This window comes from Eschscholzia californica, unplaced genomic scaffold, assembly GCF_041429995.1.
Source record: "Eschscholzia californica isolate CP2 unplaced genomic scaffold, dmEscCali1.0.p SCAF_2, whole genome shotgun sequence".
Lineage (NCBI taxonomy): Eukaryota > Viridiplantae > Streptophyta > Magnoliopsida > Ranunculales > Papaveraceae > Eschscholzia > Eschscholzia californica.
Window position 1 is genome coordinate 147,708 of NW_028238309.1, and position 18,973 is coordinate 166,680.

The 18,973-nt window shown below is 36.8% G+C and overlaps 3 protein-coding genes and 1 pseudogene across 8 annotated transcripts; all 4 read right to left on the bottom strand.

The window, feature by feature from the left end:
* Window positions 1-1,845: 1,845 nt before the first annotated feature.
* Window positions 1,846-9,113, bottom strand: LOC147554841 (transcription factor bHLH149-like). 5 transcript variants are annotated; one of them, XM_086659868.1, is made up of 4 exons: window positions 8,811-9,113; window positions 7,244-8,580; window positions 5,877-5,961; window positions 2,555-3,573 (listed from the first exon to the last, which is right to left on the bottom strand). In XM_086659868.1, exon 4 carries the CDS (start codon window positions 3,411-3,413, stop codon window positions 2,751-2,753), a length of 663 nt encoding a protein of 220 aa, XP_086515994.1. In that variant the 5' UTR covers window positions 3,414-3,573; window positions 5,877-5,961; window positions 7,244-8,580; window positions 8,811-9,113; the 3' UTR covers window positions 2,555-2,750. The 5 variants fall into 5 exon arrangements, 4 of the variants coding, with proteins under 4 accessions (XP_086515994.1, XP_086515995.1, XP_086515997.1 ...); XM_086659869.1 differs by lacking the exon at window positions 8,811-9,113 and having other exon boundaries at window positions 7,244-7,478; window positions 8,503-8,580; XR_015234319.1 differs by lacking the exons at window positions 5,877-5,961; window positions 7,244-8,580; window positions 8,811-9,113 and adding exons at window positions 1,846-2,150; window positions 3,741-4,096 and having other exon boundaries at window positions 2,588-3,573.
* On the bottom strand, window positions 8,724-11,961 carry LOC147554842 (protein SUPPRESSOR OF QUENCHING 1, chloroplastic-like). Its single transcript, XM_086659856.1, has 7 exons — window positions 11,142-11,961; window positions 10,929-11,029; window positions 10,736-10,792; window positions 10,561-10,655; window positions 10,122-10,221; window positions 9,192-9,250; window positions 8,724-9,113 (listed from the first exon to the last, which is right to left on the bottom strand). Exons 1-7 carry the CDS (start codon window positions 11,704-11,706, stop codon window positions 8,972-8,974), a joined length of 1,119 nt encoding a protein of 372 aa, XP_086515982.1. The 5' UTR covers window positions 11,707-11,961; the 3' UTR covers window positions 8,724-8,971.
* Window positions 11,962-12,691: 730 nt separating this feature from the next.
* On the bottom strand, window positions 12,692-14,804 carry LOC147554843 (pentatricopeptide repeat-containing protein At3g62890 pseudogene; annotated as a pseudogene). Its single transcript, XR_015234318.1, has one exon. The product of XR_015234318.1 is annotated as a pentatricopeptide repeat-containing protein At3g62890 pseudogene (transcript).
* LOC147554844 (Protein phosphatase 2C family protein) lies at window positions 12,692-18,379 on the bottom strand. The gene is made up of 4 exons (XM_086659855.1): window positions 17,791-18,379; window positions 16,939-17,306; window positions 16,285-16,521; window positions 12,692-16,186 (listed from the first exon to the last, which is right to left on the bottom strand). Exons 1-4 carry the CDS (start codon window positions 18,101-18,103, stop codon window positions 15,974-15,976), a joined length of 1,131 nt encoding a protein of 376 aa, XP_086515981.1. The 5' UTR covers window positions 18,104-18,379; the 3' UTR covers window positions 12,692-15,973.
* Window positions 18,380-18,973: the final 594 nt, after the last annotated feature.

Genomic DNA, 18,973 nt, shown 5'->3' on the forward strand with positions numbered 1-18,973 from the left:
AGTCCTTTTTGTTGTTGTTGTTGTCGTCTATGTTACCACCGACATCTCCATCGGTAAAATTTCTCCTTATTCTGTTTGGTGATTTGGTGTTGAGTTAATGAACTTCTCATACAAAGAGAGAGAGAGAGAGAGAGAGATTTGTTTTCTGGACCAACAATTACAATTACAACAAAAATATATGAGAATCAGATCCGAAAATAACACACTAGTAGTAGGAAAGAAAATCGAACATCAAAAATGATTTGCTCTGTTTCTAGAACGGTTTTCTCTCTCTCTCTCTGGAGCTGACAGTTATTGGTGCCATGACTGCCTAACTTTTACATGTTAGTGGCACATGCTAGGTTTGACACGGGACCCCACGATGTCACATGTGAAAAATATGTTGATGTGTGCCTATTGTGATCTCATGTTGAGTTTTCTTTAAATATTACTAATAAAAACATCATAGGGTGGACCTTGTGTTTTTGTGTTAGATTTCATGAAAGTACCGGTGGGATCCAATTTTGTTGAACCACATGGCTAACATTATTTGTCATGTACTTAACAAGTAGAATAATGATGAGTGAAATAGTTCGATTGAATCATTAACTTATGCGTTCAAAGTTCAAACTATACTCATGAGTACATACATGTATGTGTTTATCGGGACATTAATACCACACCCAATGTTATTTGTGGTTCTTCCAAGATGAGTATGTAGGAGTCTATTTTTTATGGCTTTTCAGAAAAGCAGGTGGACAAATTTTCATTTCTCTCTCTCTTTTTTGTCCCTTGGTAAAACATGAACTTATCCACACCTCCCTCCCTGCTCTTCTAATTATTTGAGGATAAGAATGCCACCTCCATCACTCACTACTACTAGCCTAGTAGTACTTTAGTTAAGCATCACCCCAACCATCATCACTGGCTCACCTAAGTAAGCACTTTAAATTTTCATTTCTCTCTCTCTTTTTTGTCCCTTGGTAAAACATGAACTTATCCACACCTCCCTCCCTGCTCTTCTAATTATTTGAGGATAAGAATGCCACCTCCATCACTCACTACTACTAGCCTAGTAGTACTTTAGTTAAGTTTATACATCTCCATCTCCATCCATATAGGTGCATGAAACACACAAGTAGTGGATTTGAGATCAAGTAGTAATCTATGTACATAACATCCATCATTCACTAATTGTACGAAGAAAAATCAAAATTAGGGTCGATAATATCTGCAAGAAAACAATTAAAGTCCGAAGAAAAGTATGGGTGGTCCAGAATGAGAAGAATGATTGTCGCTACCTCCACTAAGAATTGGAGAAGCTCCCACACTACTACCCCCTTTCTTTCTTTTGGGTATCCGGTCGTGTAAAGCGACACTTACCCATTTCCATGTGTGGATGACTCTTTTGACACGTGTTTACAACTATTTCATATACATCCAAGTAGTCCGCCAACTAGCTCCACTCGAACCTTTCGAAAAGATGGGTTGTTGATTTCTGACCCGTTGTCAATTTTCTCATATAAACTCAAATCTAAGACAGTCTAGAATGCAGACGTGTTCCGGTAGATTTGGTTATTTCTTTCTCTCTAACCAAATGTCACCGGAATATTTATCTTAGGTCCGACTGGGGGGTCGGGGGGGAAGGCAATGGATGATGGGCATGTGGACTAGAAGAAAGTAGGTGATCACATGGGAACGATACATGTAATATTGTGAGAAGGTAGGGTACGCCCTCTCTTTTCAATTATTACAACACATATGGAAGCCAAGGGTGGGGGAAACCTCCAAACTCAAAGTAGCAGAAGATCAACCCCTCCCTCAAACCCAATTCCAAACTAGTATTCAAATAAAAAGACAAGGTCGTCCAACTGGTTCCTCCTCCATTCATTCATTCATTCATTCATTCATTCATTTATTCATTTGTTGTTGTTAAGATAAGGTTAGTTGGGTGATTAATGACAACACTTCACGTGAATATTTTAAGTACTCACTACTGAGTACTACTTAACATCACCACCCCTATTAATTAACACACTTAAAAATAAAACACTCATCACCCGCCCACACCACCTCATATCATTCCTTCACACATTTTTCTTCAACTCTTTATACCACACCACCCACCTTCTTTGATTTGTCTCCCGGTCCCGACCCTCCACCACCACCACCTTCTTAAATGAGGAAGAACAAGAAAAGCTAAGGCAGACTCAACCAAAATTGTTATGTTGTCTTGCTACCCCTTTTGTTGTAGTGAATAAAAAATCATGACTCCTACCTAGAGTCTACCTTAGATCTCTCCCATCCAAGGGCCTCAAATCAATCCCCCACAAATAAATGGGTGGGTCAGTGGGCCCAAAACAATTGTTAGGTCTCCATCCTATTATTTTATTTTTATTTTTATTTTTGTGATGAACAGGTCTCCACCCTCTTTTTTTTTTTAAAAGAAATGGTCTCCACCCTATTCAAACCTCTTTTTTTTTTGTAGTTGTTGAACTGCCACCCTATTCAAACCTCAAAAAAAGAGAGTATGAAAGATAAACTACAGACAATTTCAAAAAAGATAAACGAGAGAGGGGAAAAAAAGATGTGTATACATACAAATTACAATAAATACAGTGATGAGATTTAAGAAAAGAAAAGTGGAGAGAGGATAATGTCCAAGAAGAAGAAGAAAAAGAGGTTTAACCTAATAATAATAGTAGGAAATAATACTACAGTAGTATTATTAGGAGGGAGGGAGGGGGGGAATGGGGGGGATCCCTAGGCCGCTATAATTGAGGAGGAGGAGGAGGAGTTGGGGAGAGGAGAAGGTGGGTGACAAGTGTCATGGTTCTTATTTGCATTTCCATAGCTGCTATGTAATCACTTGTTTCTTCTAGTAGATCAGGAAATGATATTCCTCCTCCTTTACTACAACCTGGTACTAACCCACCTAATACCCTAACCTTCTTTTCCAACCCCCCCAATAATAATACCCTCCTCCTCCTCCTCCTCCTCCTATTACTTTTCTTCTTCTTCTTCTCTCTACCATCACCACCAACAATATTCTTCTTCTTCTTCAGTTTCAGATTCACACGTTTATTACTACTACTACTACTAGTTAGAATAGCTCTACTCCATCTTGTTCTTCCTTTTGCTGCAAAAGCCAAAGCTCTATCTGCCGCTTCACGAACCACACGCCCCCTAGCCTTCGTCTGAGGAGGAGGAGAATTTGAACTCCGGCCAACTCTACGGAGTGCTTCTAGAAGCTTTGATGAGTAGATCCTTTGCTCCGATTCAGTTCTCCATTTCGTTGTTGTTGTTAATTGATTCTGGTGGTTAAGGTTGTTACGTTTTCTCTTGTTTTTTGACTCCCTTGATATCATTTCGGGTGTAGTTGAAGAATCAAGATTCAGAACAACAATTGATGATGATGATGATGATGAAGACATCAAAAGAGAGAGAGAGAGAGAGAGAGAGAGAGAGAGAGAGAGAAGAAACTAATAACTAATTTTTGATTAAGAATCCCCCCACCAAAAGTTTGTATTCTCAATCCTCCACTTGTATGTATCTAGGTAGGTAGGTAGGTAGCTAGAATAGATATTCTCCTCTCTGTTACAAAGAAACAAAATAAAAGAAACAAGGATATTCATCAGATGCCAAAGACGAACATACAAATATTATACTTACTGAATCTAATAATCAAACCAACTTAAATTCAATCTAATAATAAATGATGATTTCTCATTCAGATTGAAAGAAGAAAAAGTTCTAATTACCTATATACACTACGAAAGCATATAGTGTTTACCACTTAATTTCTCTCTTTATATATATGTATAGGAAGATTATGAGCAAAACTCCTTGTGTTGGGCTTATTATTAGTATTAGGTAGGAGAAAGAAAGAAGAATGGTGTTGAGTTTAGGTAGAGAGAGAGAGAAAGTGAAATGAAGGACTAATAGACTAGAGAGAGAGAAGATAGTTGGGAGGAGAGTCCAACCCCATTTAAAGCAATAACACAAGAGCACGTGTGAGGTCGCTTCAGTTCCCCAACCCCCCTCCCTCCTCTTCATTAGTACTACGTAGTATTACTATTTCGTAGACGGAGGTTTTTGGCTGCAAATCTATCACTCTAGTGTGTGTAAAGCAATAATAAAAACGATAATACAAATACTCTCTCTCTCTCTCTCACTATTTTCACAGCTACAAGTCAACTTGGAACGACGACCGTCAGATCTACACATCAGATCCAATACAGCTGTCAGATATTTCTCCTTTTTTATTACACTTTTTTGCATCACGGTTGATGCACATGGCCACGCCCCATTCCCTCACTTATTTCCCGGCTCTCTAAGTAGTAGCTACAATAGTATAGTATAGACCGGTGCCAAGTTATTAAGCTCAAATACTCTTTCAACAAAAAACAAAAGTTACTAACCACATACCATAGGCATAGGGTAAAAAACTAAAACACCCAGTGTTCCGGTCCGCCCTCCCAAGCTCTCAGACTAAATAACTCATGTAGTTCACCCAATGGGACAAGGTTTGTCACGTTCTATGCTTTAGAAGTTGCTCGTATTGTGTGATCTCTATTTTTACTACTTCACACATGTACAAAGATTTATTTTTTACCAAGGCTCCATGAGACTATCACAAGATTGAGCTTGCAGTCTACTTCTTATTGATTTTCATGAATTCAGGTATCTATGACGAGTTTTAAGTCTAGGTTTTTTTTTTCTTCTTGTCTGAACATTAACCAAAATCTCGTGGCATTCAAAAGAACCCTAGTTTGATTTACAATTGAACACTTCAATTCAAAGGTGGCCGGTCTTGAAGCATAAAGAAATCTAGGGGATGAAGGTTTTTGTACTAACACCAATCCAAGAAAGGACAAGGGTGGTGGACCTGTTGTTTGTCATATAAGGAAAAAGGTTAAATTGGTAATTGAAGAAAAGAAAAAAAGGAGGTTGAATGAAAGCTATCTAGGTTTGGCTATTTCCCCCTTTTCCCAACTGAAGTTTCAGCTTGTTAGGAAAAATGTTGTTGTAGCATTCAACTTTAAAACGTAGTAGTATTACATTTAGTTGGTACAGTCAAACATTATCATGTAAGGTGTTGTGGGTACAAGATTTTATACCAAAGTTTTGATATCGACATCACTTCAATATACTTGTGAGCGCACCATACGAAAATGAATTTTCTTTTATACCTAGGTAGAATTTTACCACATTAAAAACATAGTCATTTATCTGATATAGGTATTTATGGCTCACAGATGATTTACAACTTATAATATCCATAGGAGGAGATACATCTTATTTTGCAAGTAGTTGATGAATTTATTTCAACAAAAAAAAAAAAAAAGTAGTTCATGAATTTTGATCTTTAGATTCTTTTTTCAAGGTTTGGCTTATCAAGAAATTTTCTTTAATATTAAGGTGTTCTTTCATATTTCAACTAATCTATTAGATTGTAATCCAACTTTATAATATTTAGGGCTTAGCTTCCATTTATTGGCTATGTCATAGGCAGTAGATCCAACTTTAACTTTTATATATTCGTCAAAATGATTAATGTTAGATGATGCAACAAAAAGAACTTGAAAAAAATTATTAAACTTGCATGTGATTCAATTTCTTCATTTTACTTGTCCTTAAAATTTTCCTTTTGGCAAGAATAGTAAACTGGTTTAATGATCTAAAATTGCTTATACTTCAATTTTAAGTATATTATCACAATGATTGTTGTCTATTTTCATTTTAATACTATGAATTATGAACTACTGCTGTATAATATGGAGGGGGGCGGGCTCCTAACAGTGTAACCTAATAGTACTAGTATTTTTTTCGGAATTTTCGTTATATTATTTATCTAAACGCAATATATCCTAAAAAAATATATAAAGTTGACTTACTGATATTTGATTGTACGCCTTTCCACGGTGAGGATTCAATGTCATCTTGACGATTTAACTTGGTAGTCCATTTCATCACTTGTCCCTGTGACAATAGCAAAACTCCTTCAGAAATTTGTATATAGTTTTAAGCATTCAGATTAACTATGATGTTAAAACTGTAATACTGTATCTGTCGAAGTTTTTCGATGTGAAAAATAAGTAAAGATAAAAGGCCTTGACAGATAAATCACTAAAACCTTGATTATAAATATGGTAGGCCAAAGAGTTTGCCTCCTTATGTGGGACATGATTAATCGCCATAAAAGAAGGACTAATAAATATTATTTGAAAGAATTCATCTGCTGAAATTATTAGTATAAGACTTTCACACTTCTTCATATACATTTTTAAAAGGATAGTTGAGAAAACTATCAATAGTTATTCGTTCTAACATAAAAATAGTGGTTATAATATGTTTTTTTTTCTTTGAATTAGTACTATGACCAAGTATCAAGAACAAAAACTTTGCAGTTCATTCATATTATAGTGACTTCTTTTACACAATAACTAACAAAAGTATTGTGCAAGTAGAAGATTATTTCCTACAATATCAGGTCTTCAACAAAAAAAATGTAACTAAAAAATATTTTTCAGCATTTCAGCGTCATCTGCTACCTAGGTGAGTTGAACTTAAAATTCAATAATCAATGAAACAGAGGTCAAATAGTTAGGTTTCTTGGGACTCTTGAGGAAGTAGAAATTTGAATTTATTTAGTTTTTTTATGTAATCACATTCACAGAGAAAACGAAATTCTGTACTTCGATAAATTACTGAATAATTTTTTCAACCTTCTCTCTTCTTCTGTTAAGTTATAAATTAGTACTTATTAATTGTCGATTCTTATTCATGCTTAGCCTCAACAATGGTGAGCACCTTTAGAGAGTCAAAAAGCATTGCTTAGTGCTCTTTTTTACCCTACTATTATAATAAGAAAGCACTTGAGTTGTCTTTAGTTCATCAACCCCTAACATGGGTTTGTTTTATGCATTTCTGGTCTTTCTTCTAGTGATTGATTATAGTTCATCAGTGCTAGGTCTAATTTGACTGCTAACGCATGTACTTTTGCTTCATTTGACGCCGATCCTGGTTATTTTGTGATTGGCACTATCAGACTTATTCAATTTTTAGTCGTTGAGGTCATTGAATCCTTATACTGTGTATTTTATATAACTTGCTTCAAAACTTATATGTTTAATCCAAGGAAGATATTTGAATCTATTTAGATATTGTAAATATATAGTTTAATTTTCTTTTGGGTGGATTAAGAGCTAAGCTGTTTCTCACGAACGATAAACAACATTAATTATTGATGTTGAGGACTTACCCGAAGACGATGATGACTACACGCAGCTGCACATGCATTTGTCACTGGTCAGACATCACAATTCTTCTCACTCCTTGTTCACATGATAGAGATATGAAAATTATGACGGAAAATTCATTTTCAACCAATAAGCAAAAACTTGTTATTACTGATAATCTGTTAGTGACATAAAAACTTAGCTGACATAGAAGCAGTTTGCTTTGAAGGATCCTGCTTTCCTGCTAATATACATTATCTTGACATGCTCTGGGAGTTAGGGTTGTTTCATACTTTATAGAGTACAAATGAAAAAGTTCAACAATAATATTATTTAAAAACAGATTGTCACACAAAATAGGGAGTATTTCATGGATATGAAATTTCTAATATTTTGAATGATCGTCTAAAGAGGATGCTTGAGAAGTACTATATAAGTAGATTAGGAGGATGTCCAAATCTTTTCCTTTTCTCGAAAGCAATAGTTTCATGCCTTCTGCTTTCATGTTCGGGAAAAAGAATACGAAATAGTTACAAAATTGGATTTATCAAATGGTGATACAGATGAGAGAAATCTTAAACGTAAGAAGTTTTAAAATATACTAGAAGAAAAGAATTGACCGTGTTTTAGTCATTTTTCATTTTCTATGAAATCATTTATCAGCATAATGTACAAACAGAACACATGAAGTCTACTTTTAGCGACAATTGGACGACTTATACAGAAAGAGAAGGGAGGTTAGAGGTGCATCCTGAAGCACTTGAACTTGGCTCTCACGATAAATACAGATCACCATCATTGAGACATTGATAACCTATAGTGATTCAAAAGTTGGACGGAAAAGAAATGTACAGTGAATTACTCAAGCAAATCAAAGCAGGACTTGATTTGAAAATGTGTATAACTATGGTTAGCCTAGAGAGAAGTTTCTATATAATATATGATGAATTAGCTTCGAGCTGATTTGTTTTGTAACCCAACCATTTCAAAGGAGAGTCCGTGTCTTCTGCACAACTCAGATATTCAATAAGGATGAATTGCTAGTCGATGCACCGGTTATAAGGACAGTCATGTGTCATATAGAGGTTGGATATATAGTAGAACTCCTTTCATCTCGAACTACAGGTTCTTAAAGCCGTTTTAGTAAATATGCTAGGGAACCAACAAAGCTAAGAACAAGAACGATACTGGAAAATAACCTCCAAACACGAAAGATGCATAATTTCATAAAATTGTCTTAACATTCCTGGTGGTTTATCGTACACAAGTGAAAGAGACTTACCGTTTCCCGCTTCTAGAAGTCCAGAATCTCCAGAAGGCTCCAAAAGCTGCATTAACGATGCATGAAAAACTGCTTTTCCTGATATATGATATATTTGGATCATTTAGAGGCGTTGTATGGATATAAATAATAGTTTTTATTTTAATAATCTTAATCACTTTATAAAATGATTAAAAGAAAACTAGACCATGGTACACTGATAAGGATGACCGTGCAGCCACTTGAAGCAAAATCAGTAGTTTTTCTCTATTAAATTTATTGTCAGAGAAAGAAACAAACTTAACATTATCCTTGAGAAAAAACTTTACTTTACTAACAACAGTTTATTAGCTCAGAATTAAATGCAGCGCCAGGTCCAGCAAGTTCTCCAGTGGACTATCAAAATGCGGACCAGACTTGAGCAGTTCTTCGTCGTTGTTCAATGCAAGGCACTAGTGACTGATGCGTGAAATATATATAGTATCCCAAACTACATACTATTCCGACCAGAAACAGCACCACCGGCACCAAGTATGTCTTCAATAGAGATGTTTCCTATGTCTTTCTTGATGAATGATGGACCAGCTTGTGCTAAAGTCTCTTCTGGTAATGAAGTTGTCACAGCTATACATCTGCATAAACATGGGTAAAGATAACGTAATTACCAGAAAAGATATTAAAGCGACCCATAAAGGTCAGAGGAATCTCACCTCATCTGTGCAGCTTTTGCTGCTTGAACTCCAGCAAGTGCATCTTCAATTACAATACACTGAAAATAACGTAATTATCAGAAAATAGGAAACCGGGTCGTAAGATTCACCAAAGAGTTAACAGAACCTTATGCTGCTAGGATTCATGGATGTGGCACAATGGCACGACGCCACCATTGTAGCATTCGTTGTTACAACTTACAACGGTCATATTCAGCTATTCAGTGTTGACTGACAAAAAACTTAACAGTTGGAGACAAACTAGAAACCCTAAACAAATCCCACACTACAGAGAGGCCACATTTTACAAACTACAGGGGTAAAGAAAGAAAAACTCGAGAAGATGAATTCATTAGCAGATAAAAGCTTCGGCACTAGTGGATGACTGTTTTAGTAAGAACAAATTCCAGAAAAAACATATCACAGTAGTAAGTTCTACTTAGTATAATCTCACTACAGAGTGAGAGAGCAATCAAGTGGCCAGCACCAGCACTAGAATATTGGCAGAAGTAATATCGAACGTCAGGTCGGCATTGACCCAAATGAGTGAGTTGTAAGAACATAAGCCTCAAGCCCCAGAGTTGAGGAAAGGGCTCACCTTAAGTGATTTCTTTGATTAACCGTTCCTTAGTATGTTAGGTATGGCTACCCCATTTAAGCAAATAGGTCAAGGCCAATCTCTCGCGCATCCTATTTTATTTTAAGAGATGGAATTGTCTCAGACTCATCAACAAAATGTCTGAGGCCACGAGTGATACCTTTTGACCTTCGGGTTCAGGGTTAGTAAGGGGTAGCATGATTTTGACTCTTTCAAAAATAAGAAGACCACGGATACTACCTCATATCAGAGGAAAGGTTTTGATCACGAAACTTGGAGTTGTTGATTACAACTCTGATGATAGGAATATGCTTATCCCCTAGTTAGTCTACCTCAGAAGGGGGTACATTCAAGCTCTTCGATGCAGCTAGAAAAATATCAGGAGCTGGTTTCAAATTCTCAAATGCATCTGCTGATACAATGACATCAAACCTGAAATAATATGAGAGAAACAACACCTAAAGCAAATGAAGATTAACAGTATGAAGAAAGAAGAAAAACAATGTAACTTTTGAATTTTTTATGCAGCAATGTACATTCATTCAGGTATGGTGACTCGGCAAGTTGTTAGCCCGTTCTTTGGCTAGATGGACCACAAATTACAAATTCTACCACATAGTGTGACCAAGAAATTAAAGTTGGTGGCGGACGTGCCTAACCTAGTTTTTCTGTTTTACGACCAGTCCTTTACAAATAACATTCATTCTGATTTTAGTTGCATTGCCTCACTAAATACATAAGCAAAGGAAACCACACAGTTATTTGGCTTACATTGACAAGGGTAAACCAGCAGCAGCTAAATTTGCATCAACCTTGATCCGATCAGCACTTGAAGCAACAGCAACTTTGAGCCCGATTCTTTTGCACTGACGCAAATAACACTCTCTCAACTTAATGCACTAAAGTCATATGTCCATACAACTAAAGGAACATCTATTTATCTAACCTCGGTAATGAGTTCAAGTGCACCAGGAAACCCTATTCCAGAATTTGGTTTAGCATACTGCAGGTAACGAATAAAAATTAATACGAAATTAAAAGCAATTCCAACACTAAATGGATTTTATATGATGGGACATCATAATCAACTTTTTGTTTTATGGATTCTAATAGATAAATACAAACAATAGCTTGATTACCTTGTCTAGATATATCTCGAAAAACCTCTTTTTTGCGGCCTCAGTATTAAATCCCTTCATTCCTTTTAAACCAGCAACTCCTCCTAGAAAGTTAGCTTCCCCTGATAACCCATTTGACCAAAAAACAAATTAAAAACATTTAACCTAAAACACATATATAGATAGATAGATAGATAGAGAGAGAGAAGTGTGTGTGTGTGTGTGTGTGTGTACCAGTTCCAGTGAAGGGTGCAAATTCATCAGTTGTAACTTGGACGCCCATTTCAGCAAACAAGTGGACGGCAGCCATTCTAGAGGGCTCTTCACTGTTGCAAAGAACACCGTCCATGTCGAATAGAACAGCTGAGACCTTAATACCCCACTGATTGCCAAATGCATTTTGCTCTTCTGACTTCAAGCAAGATACCACCGTCGTCATTATTCCTCTTCTATGCCTGCGAGAAATTACTTTATGATTTGGTCTTCTGAACGATGATGATGATGATGATGGAGGAAATCGGTAAAAAAACTGTTGTGAGATCTTTGGAAAGCTGGAAATTGAGAAATTACTTGATGATGATTTCGTGTTGAACGGAGATGCTACTACTAACAATGCCATCTCTCTTTTTTTTTTTTTTTCCTTCTTGTGGCGGACTAAATTTCGCAACTCTTTAATAATAATAATAATAATATCCAAAAGAGAGAGAGTTGTATTCTGACGAAAATGCCCTTCAAGATCTGCCATCATTAATTGAGTGGTTTTTGACTGATTGCTGATCAACGTCAAGAAACTATTCATCTTCTCCGATCTAAGTAATCAAATGTAGAGATTTTAAACCATTCACATTCATGGAACTCGGCAAAGTGAATCATCATCCGATTCAGAAAGAAACTGATCTCATACCATTAGAGGTTCGTTAAGTTGTTCTTCTTGAAGATCTCTTTGCTTCATCTTCCTCCCATTTGGAATTTCAGCGATTTTGGGTTGCGTTACTTTCCGGGTGACTTCTTTGATTGATACTCCTCCCTCTTTCTTCTTTTGGCGGGAAATTTGTGATGGAGAGGAATTGGCCGAGAAATACATGGATGAAATAGAAGCGGCTAAATTCAAAGGTGACAGACTAAAACGCCCAAAACCGAAGCTACGGGTGTCGGAATTGGACGAAATTTTGAGGGATGGTGCGAAATAGCGTTCCGGTCATTCGTTGCAGCTTCGCCACAACGGACCCACTTTGAGGGGCAAATTCCATCGTTTAGGGCCTCAAAACGAACTTTTACTAGTTTTTTTCTATTTTCGGAATTGTTATCAGTTTAGGATTACTACTATTCTAGTATTTTATTTTATTAGGAGTTGCTATTGGAGTTTGACCAAGATTAGGAAACCCTAGGTCTATATAAAGAGGGCTTAGAAGTTGTTTCAGTCATTCATTCAATCAATAAAATTCAGTATTTTAGTATTCTTGTTATCAATTTCGGTTCTATAGTCTTTAGACGAAGATCTAAGACTCTTTTATTAGTTTTCCGCTGCGTCAATTTGACTTCTTCTCCAAAAGAATGAGGGATCTCTATTTATATGAGAGGCTTTCTTTTCTTTTCTTTTCTTTTCGCAAATTATATAGGCTTTCTTCTTGATACATACTATGTTGTATCTATTTTTTCCACATAATTTCGAAAAATTCTTTAAGAAGGTAAAAAAGTGCCATTGATTATGTTTTGTTAGTTTTAAAATTTCTTGCTAACTTTCGAAAGGATAGTTGATGATGAATGTTTTACGGCTCTAAACGTATTAAAGTTAACTACTATATCTTATCGACAACTATCGATATTTTAGTTACATATCATAGGCCAAAGAAATGCTATAATTCTAGTTCTTGGGTTGCTTTCCAACTACCAAAAGTCCATACAAGAACATGTTCCATTACGAAATTGATGATAACGAACACGATCTCTAACAATTATCTCACGATTATACACTCGTGAAATGAGCTTAGTTGCAGTATGACAATCTTCACAAACACGGAGATTCTTCACAATTCGAATAGTTGTTCCTGGACTTGTATTAAGAAACCCATAAGCAATTGCAAGTTTCTCGCTATGATGACAAAGAGCGGTTTCTTTCTTTTCTTCATCGATATCAAATAAGACTTCACTAGTGTTTGGGACATAACCTTCCGATTTCAACTTCTCTATAATCTCATTCAACATCAAATGGATCTCCTTCATTTGCCAGTGTGATCCATCTCCCATCACAAATTCATGAACCAAACCATTCAAATCTATCAAACTACTCCCTGGAATGGTTTTAATTCCTCTATCTTTCATCAACTTTCTTACTTCTGCAACTTCATTCCACTTACCTGCTTTTGCATAAATGTTCGATAATAGAGCATACCTACCACTATTTTGTGGTTCTAATTCGAGTAAAAGCCTCCCAACTTTCTCGCCTAATTCGATATTTCCATGAATCCTGCACCCACCTAATAGAGCTCCCCAAACAGCAGAATTGGGTTTTATAGGCATAGAATTTATGAACTCTTCGGCTTCTGTCAAATACCCCGCTCTTCCAAGGAGATCAACAACACAACAATAATGCTCGATCTTGGGCTCTATCCCATAAACTTGTTTCATGGAATTCAAGTAACTAAGTCCTTCTTCGACAAATCCAGCGTGAGCACAGGCATTTAAAACACCCACAAATGTGATCCCGTCTGGTTTAATTCTCTCATCCTCCATCTTCGAGAACAATTCAATGGCATCTTCTGCACGACCGTGCATAGCAAGTCCTCCGATCATGGCATTCCATGAAAATACTTCTTTCCGTTTCATGTTCTCGAAAACATCCCAAGCCATGTCTAAACGCCCACATTTTGCATACATATCAACCAACGACGTCCCTAAAATAGCGTCCACTGTAATTATTTTCTTTTTTATGTAAGCATGAATCCATCTACCTTGATCAAGAGCACCAACATTAGCACAAGCAGCTAAAACACTTGAAAGAAGAGATCTCCTAGGCTTAATTCCTTCAACTTGCATTTCATGGAAGACCATTAACGCCTCCTTAAACTTACCTCCTTTTATATAACCATCAATCATAGCACTCCAAGAAACATCATCTCTTTTAGGCATCTTACTAAAAATTTCTCGAGCAATTTCAATTTTCCCACATTTTGCGTAACCAGAGATCATAGCATTCCACGACCCAGTATTCTTTTTCGGCATATCATTAAACAAGTCCATAGCAGAATCAACATCTCCACATTTGAAGTACCCATCCATTAATGCATTCCAACAAACTACATCTGATTCGTCGCTCTCATCAAGCATCCTCCGTGCCTCTACTAATCGACCGCAAGATGAATACATCTGAATTCCAGCACTTCGAATAAACCCATCTCTTACAAGTCCATATTTAAGAACATGTCCATGGAGTTGAACTCCTACTTCAATTGCTTTAGTAACAGTACAAGCCTTAAACAGAGGAGGGAAGGTAAATATATTAGGCCTCGAATTAAAAACCACCATGTTGATATAAAAGGAGATTGCTTTCCTTGGGTCATGATTATCTAAAGACCCTTTGATCATGGAGTTCCATAAGAATGGGTGTGGTTGAGTGATTTGATCGAATACCTTGAGGGCAAGGGGTAAGCTGTTGAAATGAGGATTTATATAGCATTTGACTAAGGAACCAGCTATGAAATTGTCACGAGAAAGGCCATTTCTGATAATGAGAGCGTGGGTTTGCTTCAGATGTTGGAAAGAAGTTGTGCATTTTGTGTCTAAGAGATTGGAGAGTGTTTGAAAAGTGATGATTCTGGTTGTGGGTGGTGAAGACAATAATTGTTCATCTACTGGGAGACGATAAGGAAGAGGTTCAGTGGACGTTATTGAGCTCATATTTTGATTCTTTGTTTTCTCTCTCTCTTTCTATCATATCTTCAAGTTTGTATGACCAGTGAGAGTCAAAATGAATGGATAAGTCTTGGAAAGAGAAAAAGAGGTGAAACTTATTAGTCCCACATGCTTTTTTTTTTTTTTTTGTTGAGATAGTCCCACATGTTTTGATTCTTGTAAAAGATCAACCTATTATAAGTCAATATAACATACCCTACAGCTGCTCAGCTGCTTCGTCTTAAGAATGTTGGTTTTAAGATTTAGTAAATGTCCTTCCATCCTTACGTACCCATATGAGAGCAGACTAATGCATTCCACTTATTGCACATGGTTTCATACTCCAATCATGACCTCGTGATGTCGAAGGCGTCCTTGTGATTACCTCGTAATTCCTACAGGTCACGGGGTCTACCTCGTAGCTCCTACGGCGTGGAGATGGTGGGGCTAGTAGATCTTCCTTACTCTAAAAGCATTCCGCTCAAATGGTTGAACATGAATCAACTCGTGTGCAAGGGCCAATTTTGCGCACCAATTTGATCCGCTTTCCCAAGAATCACGAGAGAGAGAGAGTTCACATGGGTTGCGAAGAGTTCAGTTTGACTCTATCATTTCCGGACTCAACAAGGCTACTCAACCGCCTCCTGGGACTCCCACTTGTATCGCACGTGAGAGAAACAAGGGTTTCTCTCTCCACATGACTGAACATGTGATAGGAGAGAGAAACTCTTGTTTCTCTCACATGCGGTTCAAATGGGAGCCCCAGTAGGCGGGTTGAGTATACTTTTTGTTCCGGATGTCTATTTTGGCCCCTAATTTGTCTCATTTTGCCCTTAAAAGATGTACACATATGCTTCATGGGGTAATTATTGAAAGATATTCATTTCAAATGGTACTTACTACTCAAAGGAGGAATGGGAACACCACCTTTCTATTCTAGCCGAATTTAACACAAAAAATAGTACAGGTGACTTGAAAACGAAAGATCCTTAGATAATGAACTTGATCTCTACCATCTTGACCATCAATAAGAGAAAAAAAAAATCCGGTTCTTGCTGCAACAAGTGCACTGGAATAGCTTCATTATTGTGTGCAAGCGTCTTGACCCAATCCTAAAATTGGGTTTTTGATTGGCCCGAAAGCAGATAGAGTAGAGAGTATACTTTTATATGTACTCAATGCTCCAAAGCACTTCGAATGGATACTGAATGTCCTTGTGAGATATTTTTTGAGATAAGATCATGCTTTATGAACAAAATAATGACAGTTATATCATCATGGAAATGGCGTCTCACTTTCTTGTCAATCCTCCGAAGATCTGGGTATCTCATCTCTCGTTTTCTAGCTGCTTCATGGAGTGCTGCCTTTAAAAGACGTTTAGCACTTCCCTGCATCAATACAAACTTGTCATGGTCAGTCGAAAAAAAGAAGGCTTTACTATCTTTACTCGAGGCTTAAAAGATATACTAGCTTTAAAATAGCTTACCGGCTGTGGATGCTTATGGACAATATCCACAGCTTGTTGATTGCTCAAGTGTTCCCACAATCCATCAGATGCAAATATAAGAAAAGAATCATTTGGTTGAAGAGGATGAGATATAATAGATGGATTAGCACTTAAGACGGGTTTGTTCAAAGGTTCAGGGAGTCTGAATTTCACATTGATTTTTTCTCCATTATACTGAGCATGCTTCAAATATACATCACCTATAGATTTAGACACCTGCATCGAATAAGGTAATGGAACAATGAGAAAAAACAAATGGTAATAATGCAATAGGAGGGACCAAATATTCAGTGAACTGTGTAAAATCACAACGGAATTGGACATGTAGCAGGATTCAGAACGTCATAGTACGGGGAGAAAACGAAAATGAAAACGATCTAAAGCTTCCTTCCAAAACCGTATTAATAATCCATTATCGAGGAAGGCTTTTCTGCGAGAAATCATTTACTCACATCTAAGTAAACTAGTTTAACAGATTATCTGCATAAATGAGTGGACTAGCACATCAATGACAAAAAATTATATATATGTTTTTAGTCTAAACAACAATAATATAACCGTAGCTTTAGAAGCGACAAACAGAAGACTTGACAGATACAAATCGAAACGTGTATAGGGGTATTAAGAAATAACCTGAATAATGCCTTTTACTCTCCAAACACCATGTTTGAGGACAACTATTTGAGGATCATCTGGGTGTAATTCTTTAAGTTCATATCTCACTTCTTCCATGTTGGCGTTGTGTTCCTTTGATAATTGAATTGCAGCAATTCCTCCAGTGTTCCCGACCTTTGTCCCCAATACGACACGGGAATCACCAAGATTTGCAACATAAAGAGTCTTATTGCAAACAACTCCAACGAGACAACATGAACCGACAGTTGCTATATTTGGTCGATCATTCCACAGCTCTGAAACAAGAGACGTAAATCCTTCCTCTGTTGCTAGAAAAGCTCTCCGAATGGTCTCAGACGTCACACCCTGAGCCTCCTCTGAAATCTCTGTGGAGACATCATAATGCCTAAGAACTCAGAAACAACATCAGTTCTTCCTCTCATATATCACGCGGCCAACGACATAAACTCAACAACTTCAAAATCGAGTACATTATAATGTGGTCTATTAAATAAACTATGTCACGATCCTGAATGAAAAGAAAAGATGATACAAATTCCGTAACAACACAGACGAGTATCATCAGATTGAGCTGCAAACTAGTAAACAAGATATGGGATTTACTTGATTCTAGTTAATACTTAACAAGTTTGCAAATTTGATTAATCAGTGAACCAAATTAGTTCATATCTCACTCAATTGCACATTGATGATCTCTAGACCCACACCAGAACTAACAAAAAATCAGTCATTTCTGACTGTGTTTACTAGTAAACCAAAAAATCACATCGAGTCAAGCAAGTGTATAACCCTAGCAAATTAGAGTATCAAATTAGCTAATTTTTAATTTGAAAAAGAAATAGGACAAACCTCGAAAATGGCTGAACAAATTGTCACAGACGTAGCGAGCAGTATCAGGGCCACCATGACCATCATAGACACCAATAAAGGTACCAAAAGGACCGGACTCGATCTGACTCTGATCCTCTAGAACCTGATTGGCTTGAACAACAGCCATGGAGAAATCACCGGAAGTACAACGGCCGATATCATGAAACCAGAGCAACCCATCACTTTGATCCCTTTTTCCATCACAAGTAGATGAAGAAGAAGAAGAAGATGTTTTGGATGAAAATAGAGGTCTCCAACAAAGGGAAAACAGTTTCTTTAAAGTTCCAAGCATCCCCCCACATTCTCTTTAACAAAAACCCAATCAAAATTGATCAAATCCCCCAAAATTAAACCCTACCCAAGACCTAAAAATTGATGACGATGATGATGCTGACGATGATAATGAAAGACTGAAACAGATGAGTGATGAGAGAGAGAGAGAGAGAGAGAGAGTTTAGAAAAAAAAAAAAACACGGTTTCAGACTTTTAGTGGTGGTGGTGGGATACTAGAGAGAGAGTAGAGATGAACCGAACCGATATGGGGCGAGTTGGTTCCGTTTGCTGGTTAAGGGGGACGGAGAGAGGGGCCTGTATATGAAATAGAGTGAATTCCATTTTTACACCCTATAAATGAACAATTCACCAAGATGGGCCTCTAAAGATGACAAACGTCCAAAATGGTTCTTTCATCAGGAAAAAACACTTATTTATATCTTCTCCTTTCACACCCAACTTCACACCGCTGCCTGTCCCTCTCATGTTCTCTTTTCTTCGACGAACAAAACTCTTCCCGTCATCAAAACAGTGAGATGAGAGAGTTTTTTCTAAAGAGAGATTTTAGAGGAAAAAAAATATAGAGAGAGGGAGAGAAAAAAGTAGTCATGGTTGGAAGCAGCGGTGAAGATTAAGATAAAGATAAAAATGAAGAGGTAACAAATATACATGAAGTCTTAAAATAAGATTGTCCTATAATTTTAAATGTCAACTCAGTCCCCAAATTTTTCATGACCCCAACATGTTTTTGTTTCTCTAAAGTAGAGGTTTTTCTCAAATTATAAATTAGAATTGTAAATTCAAATGAGATTCATTTTATTTTCTTAAATTTGCTTTTAAACTTTAGTTTCTCAAATTTGTAAATTAGTAACTCATGGAACATGATCGT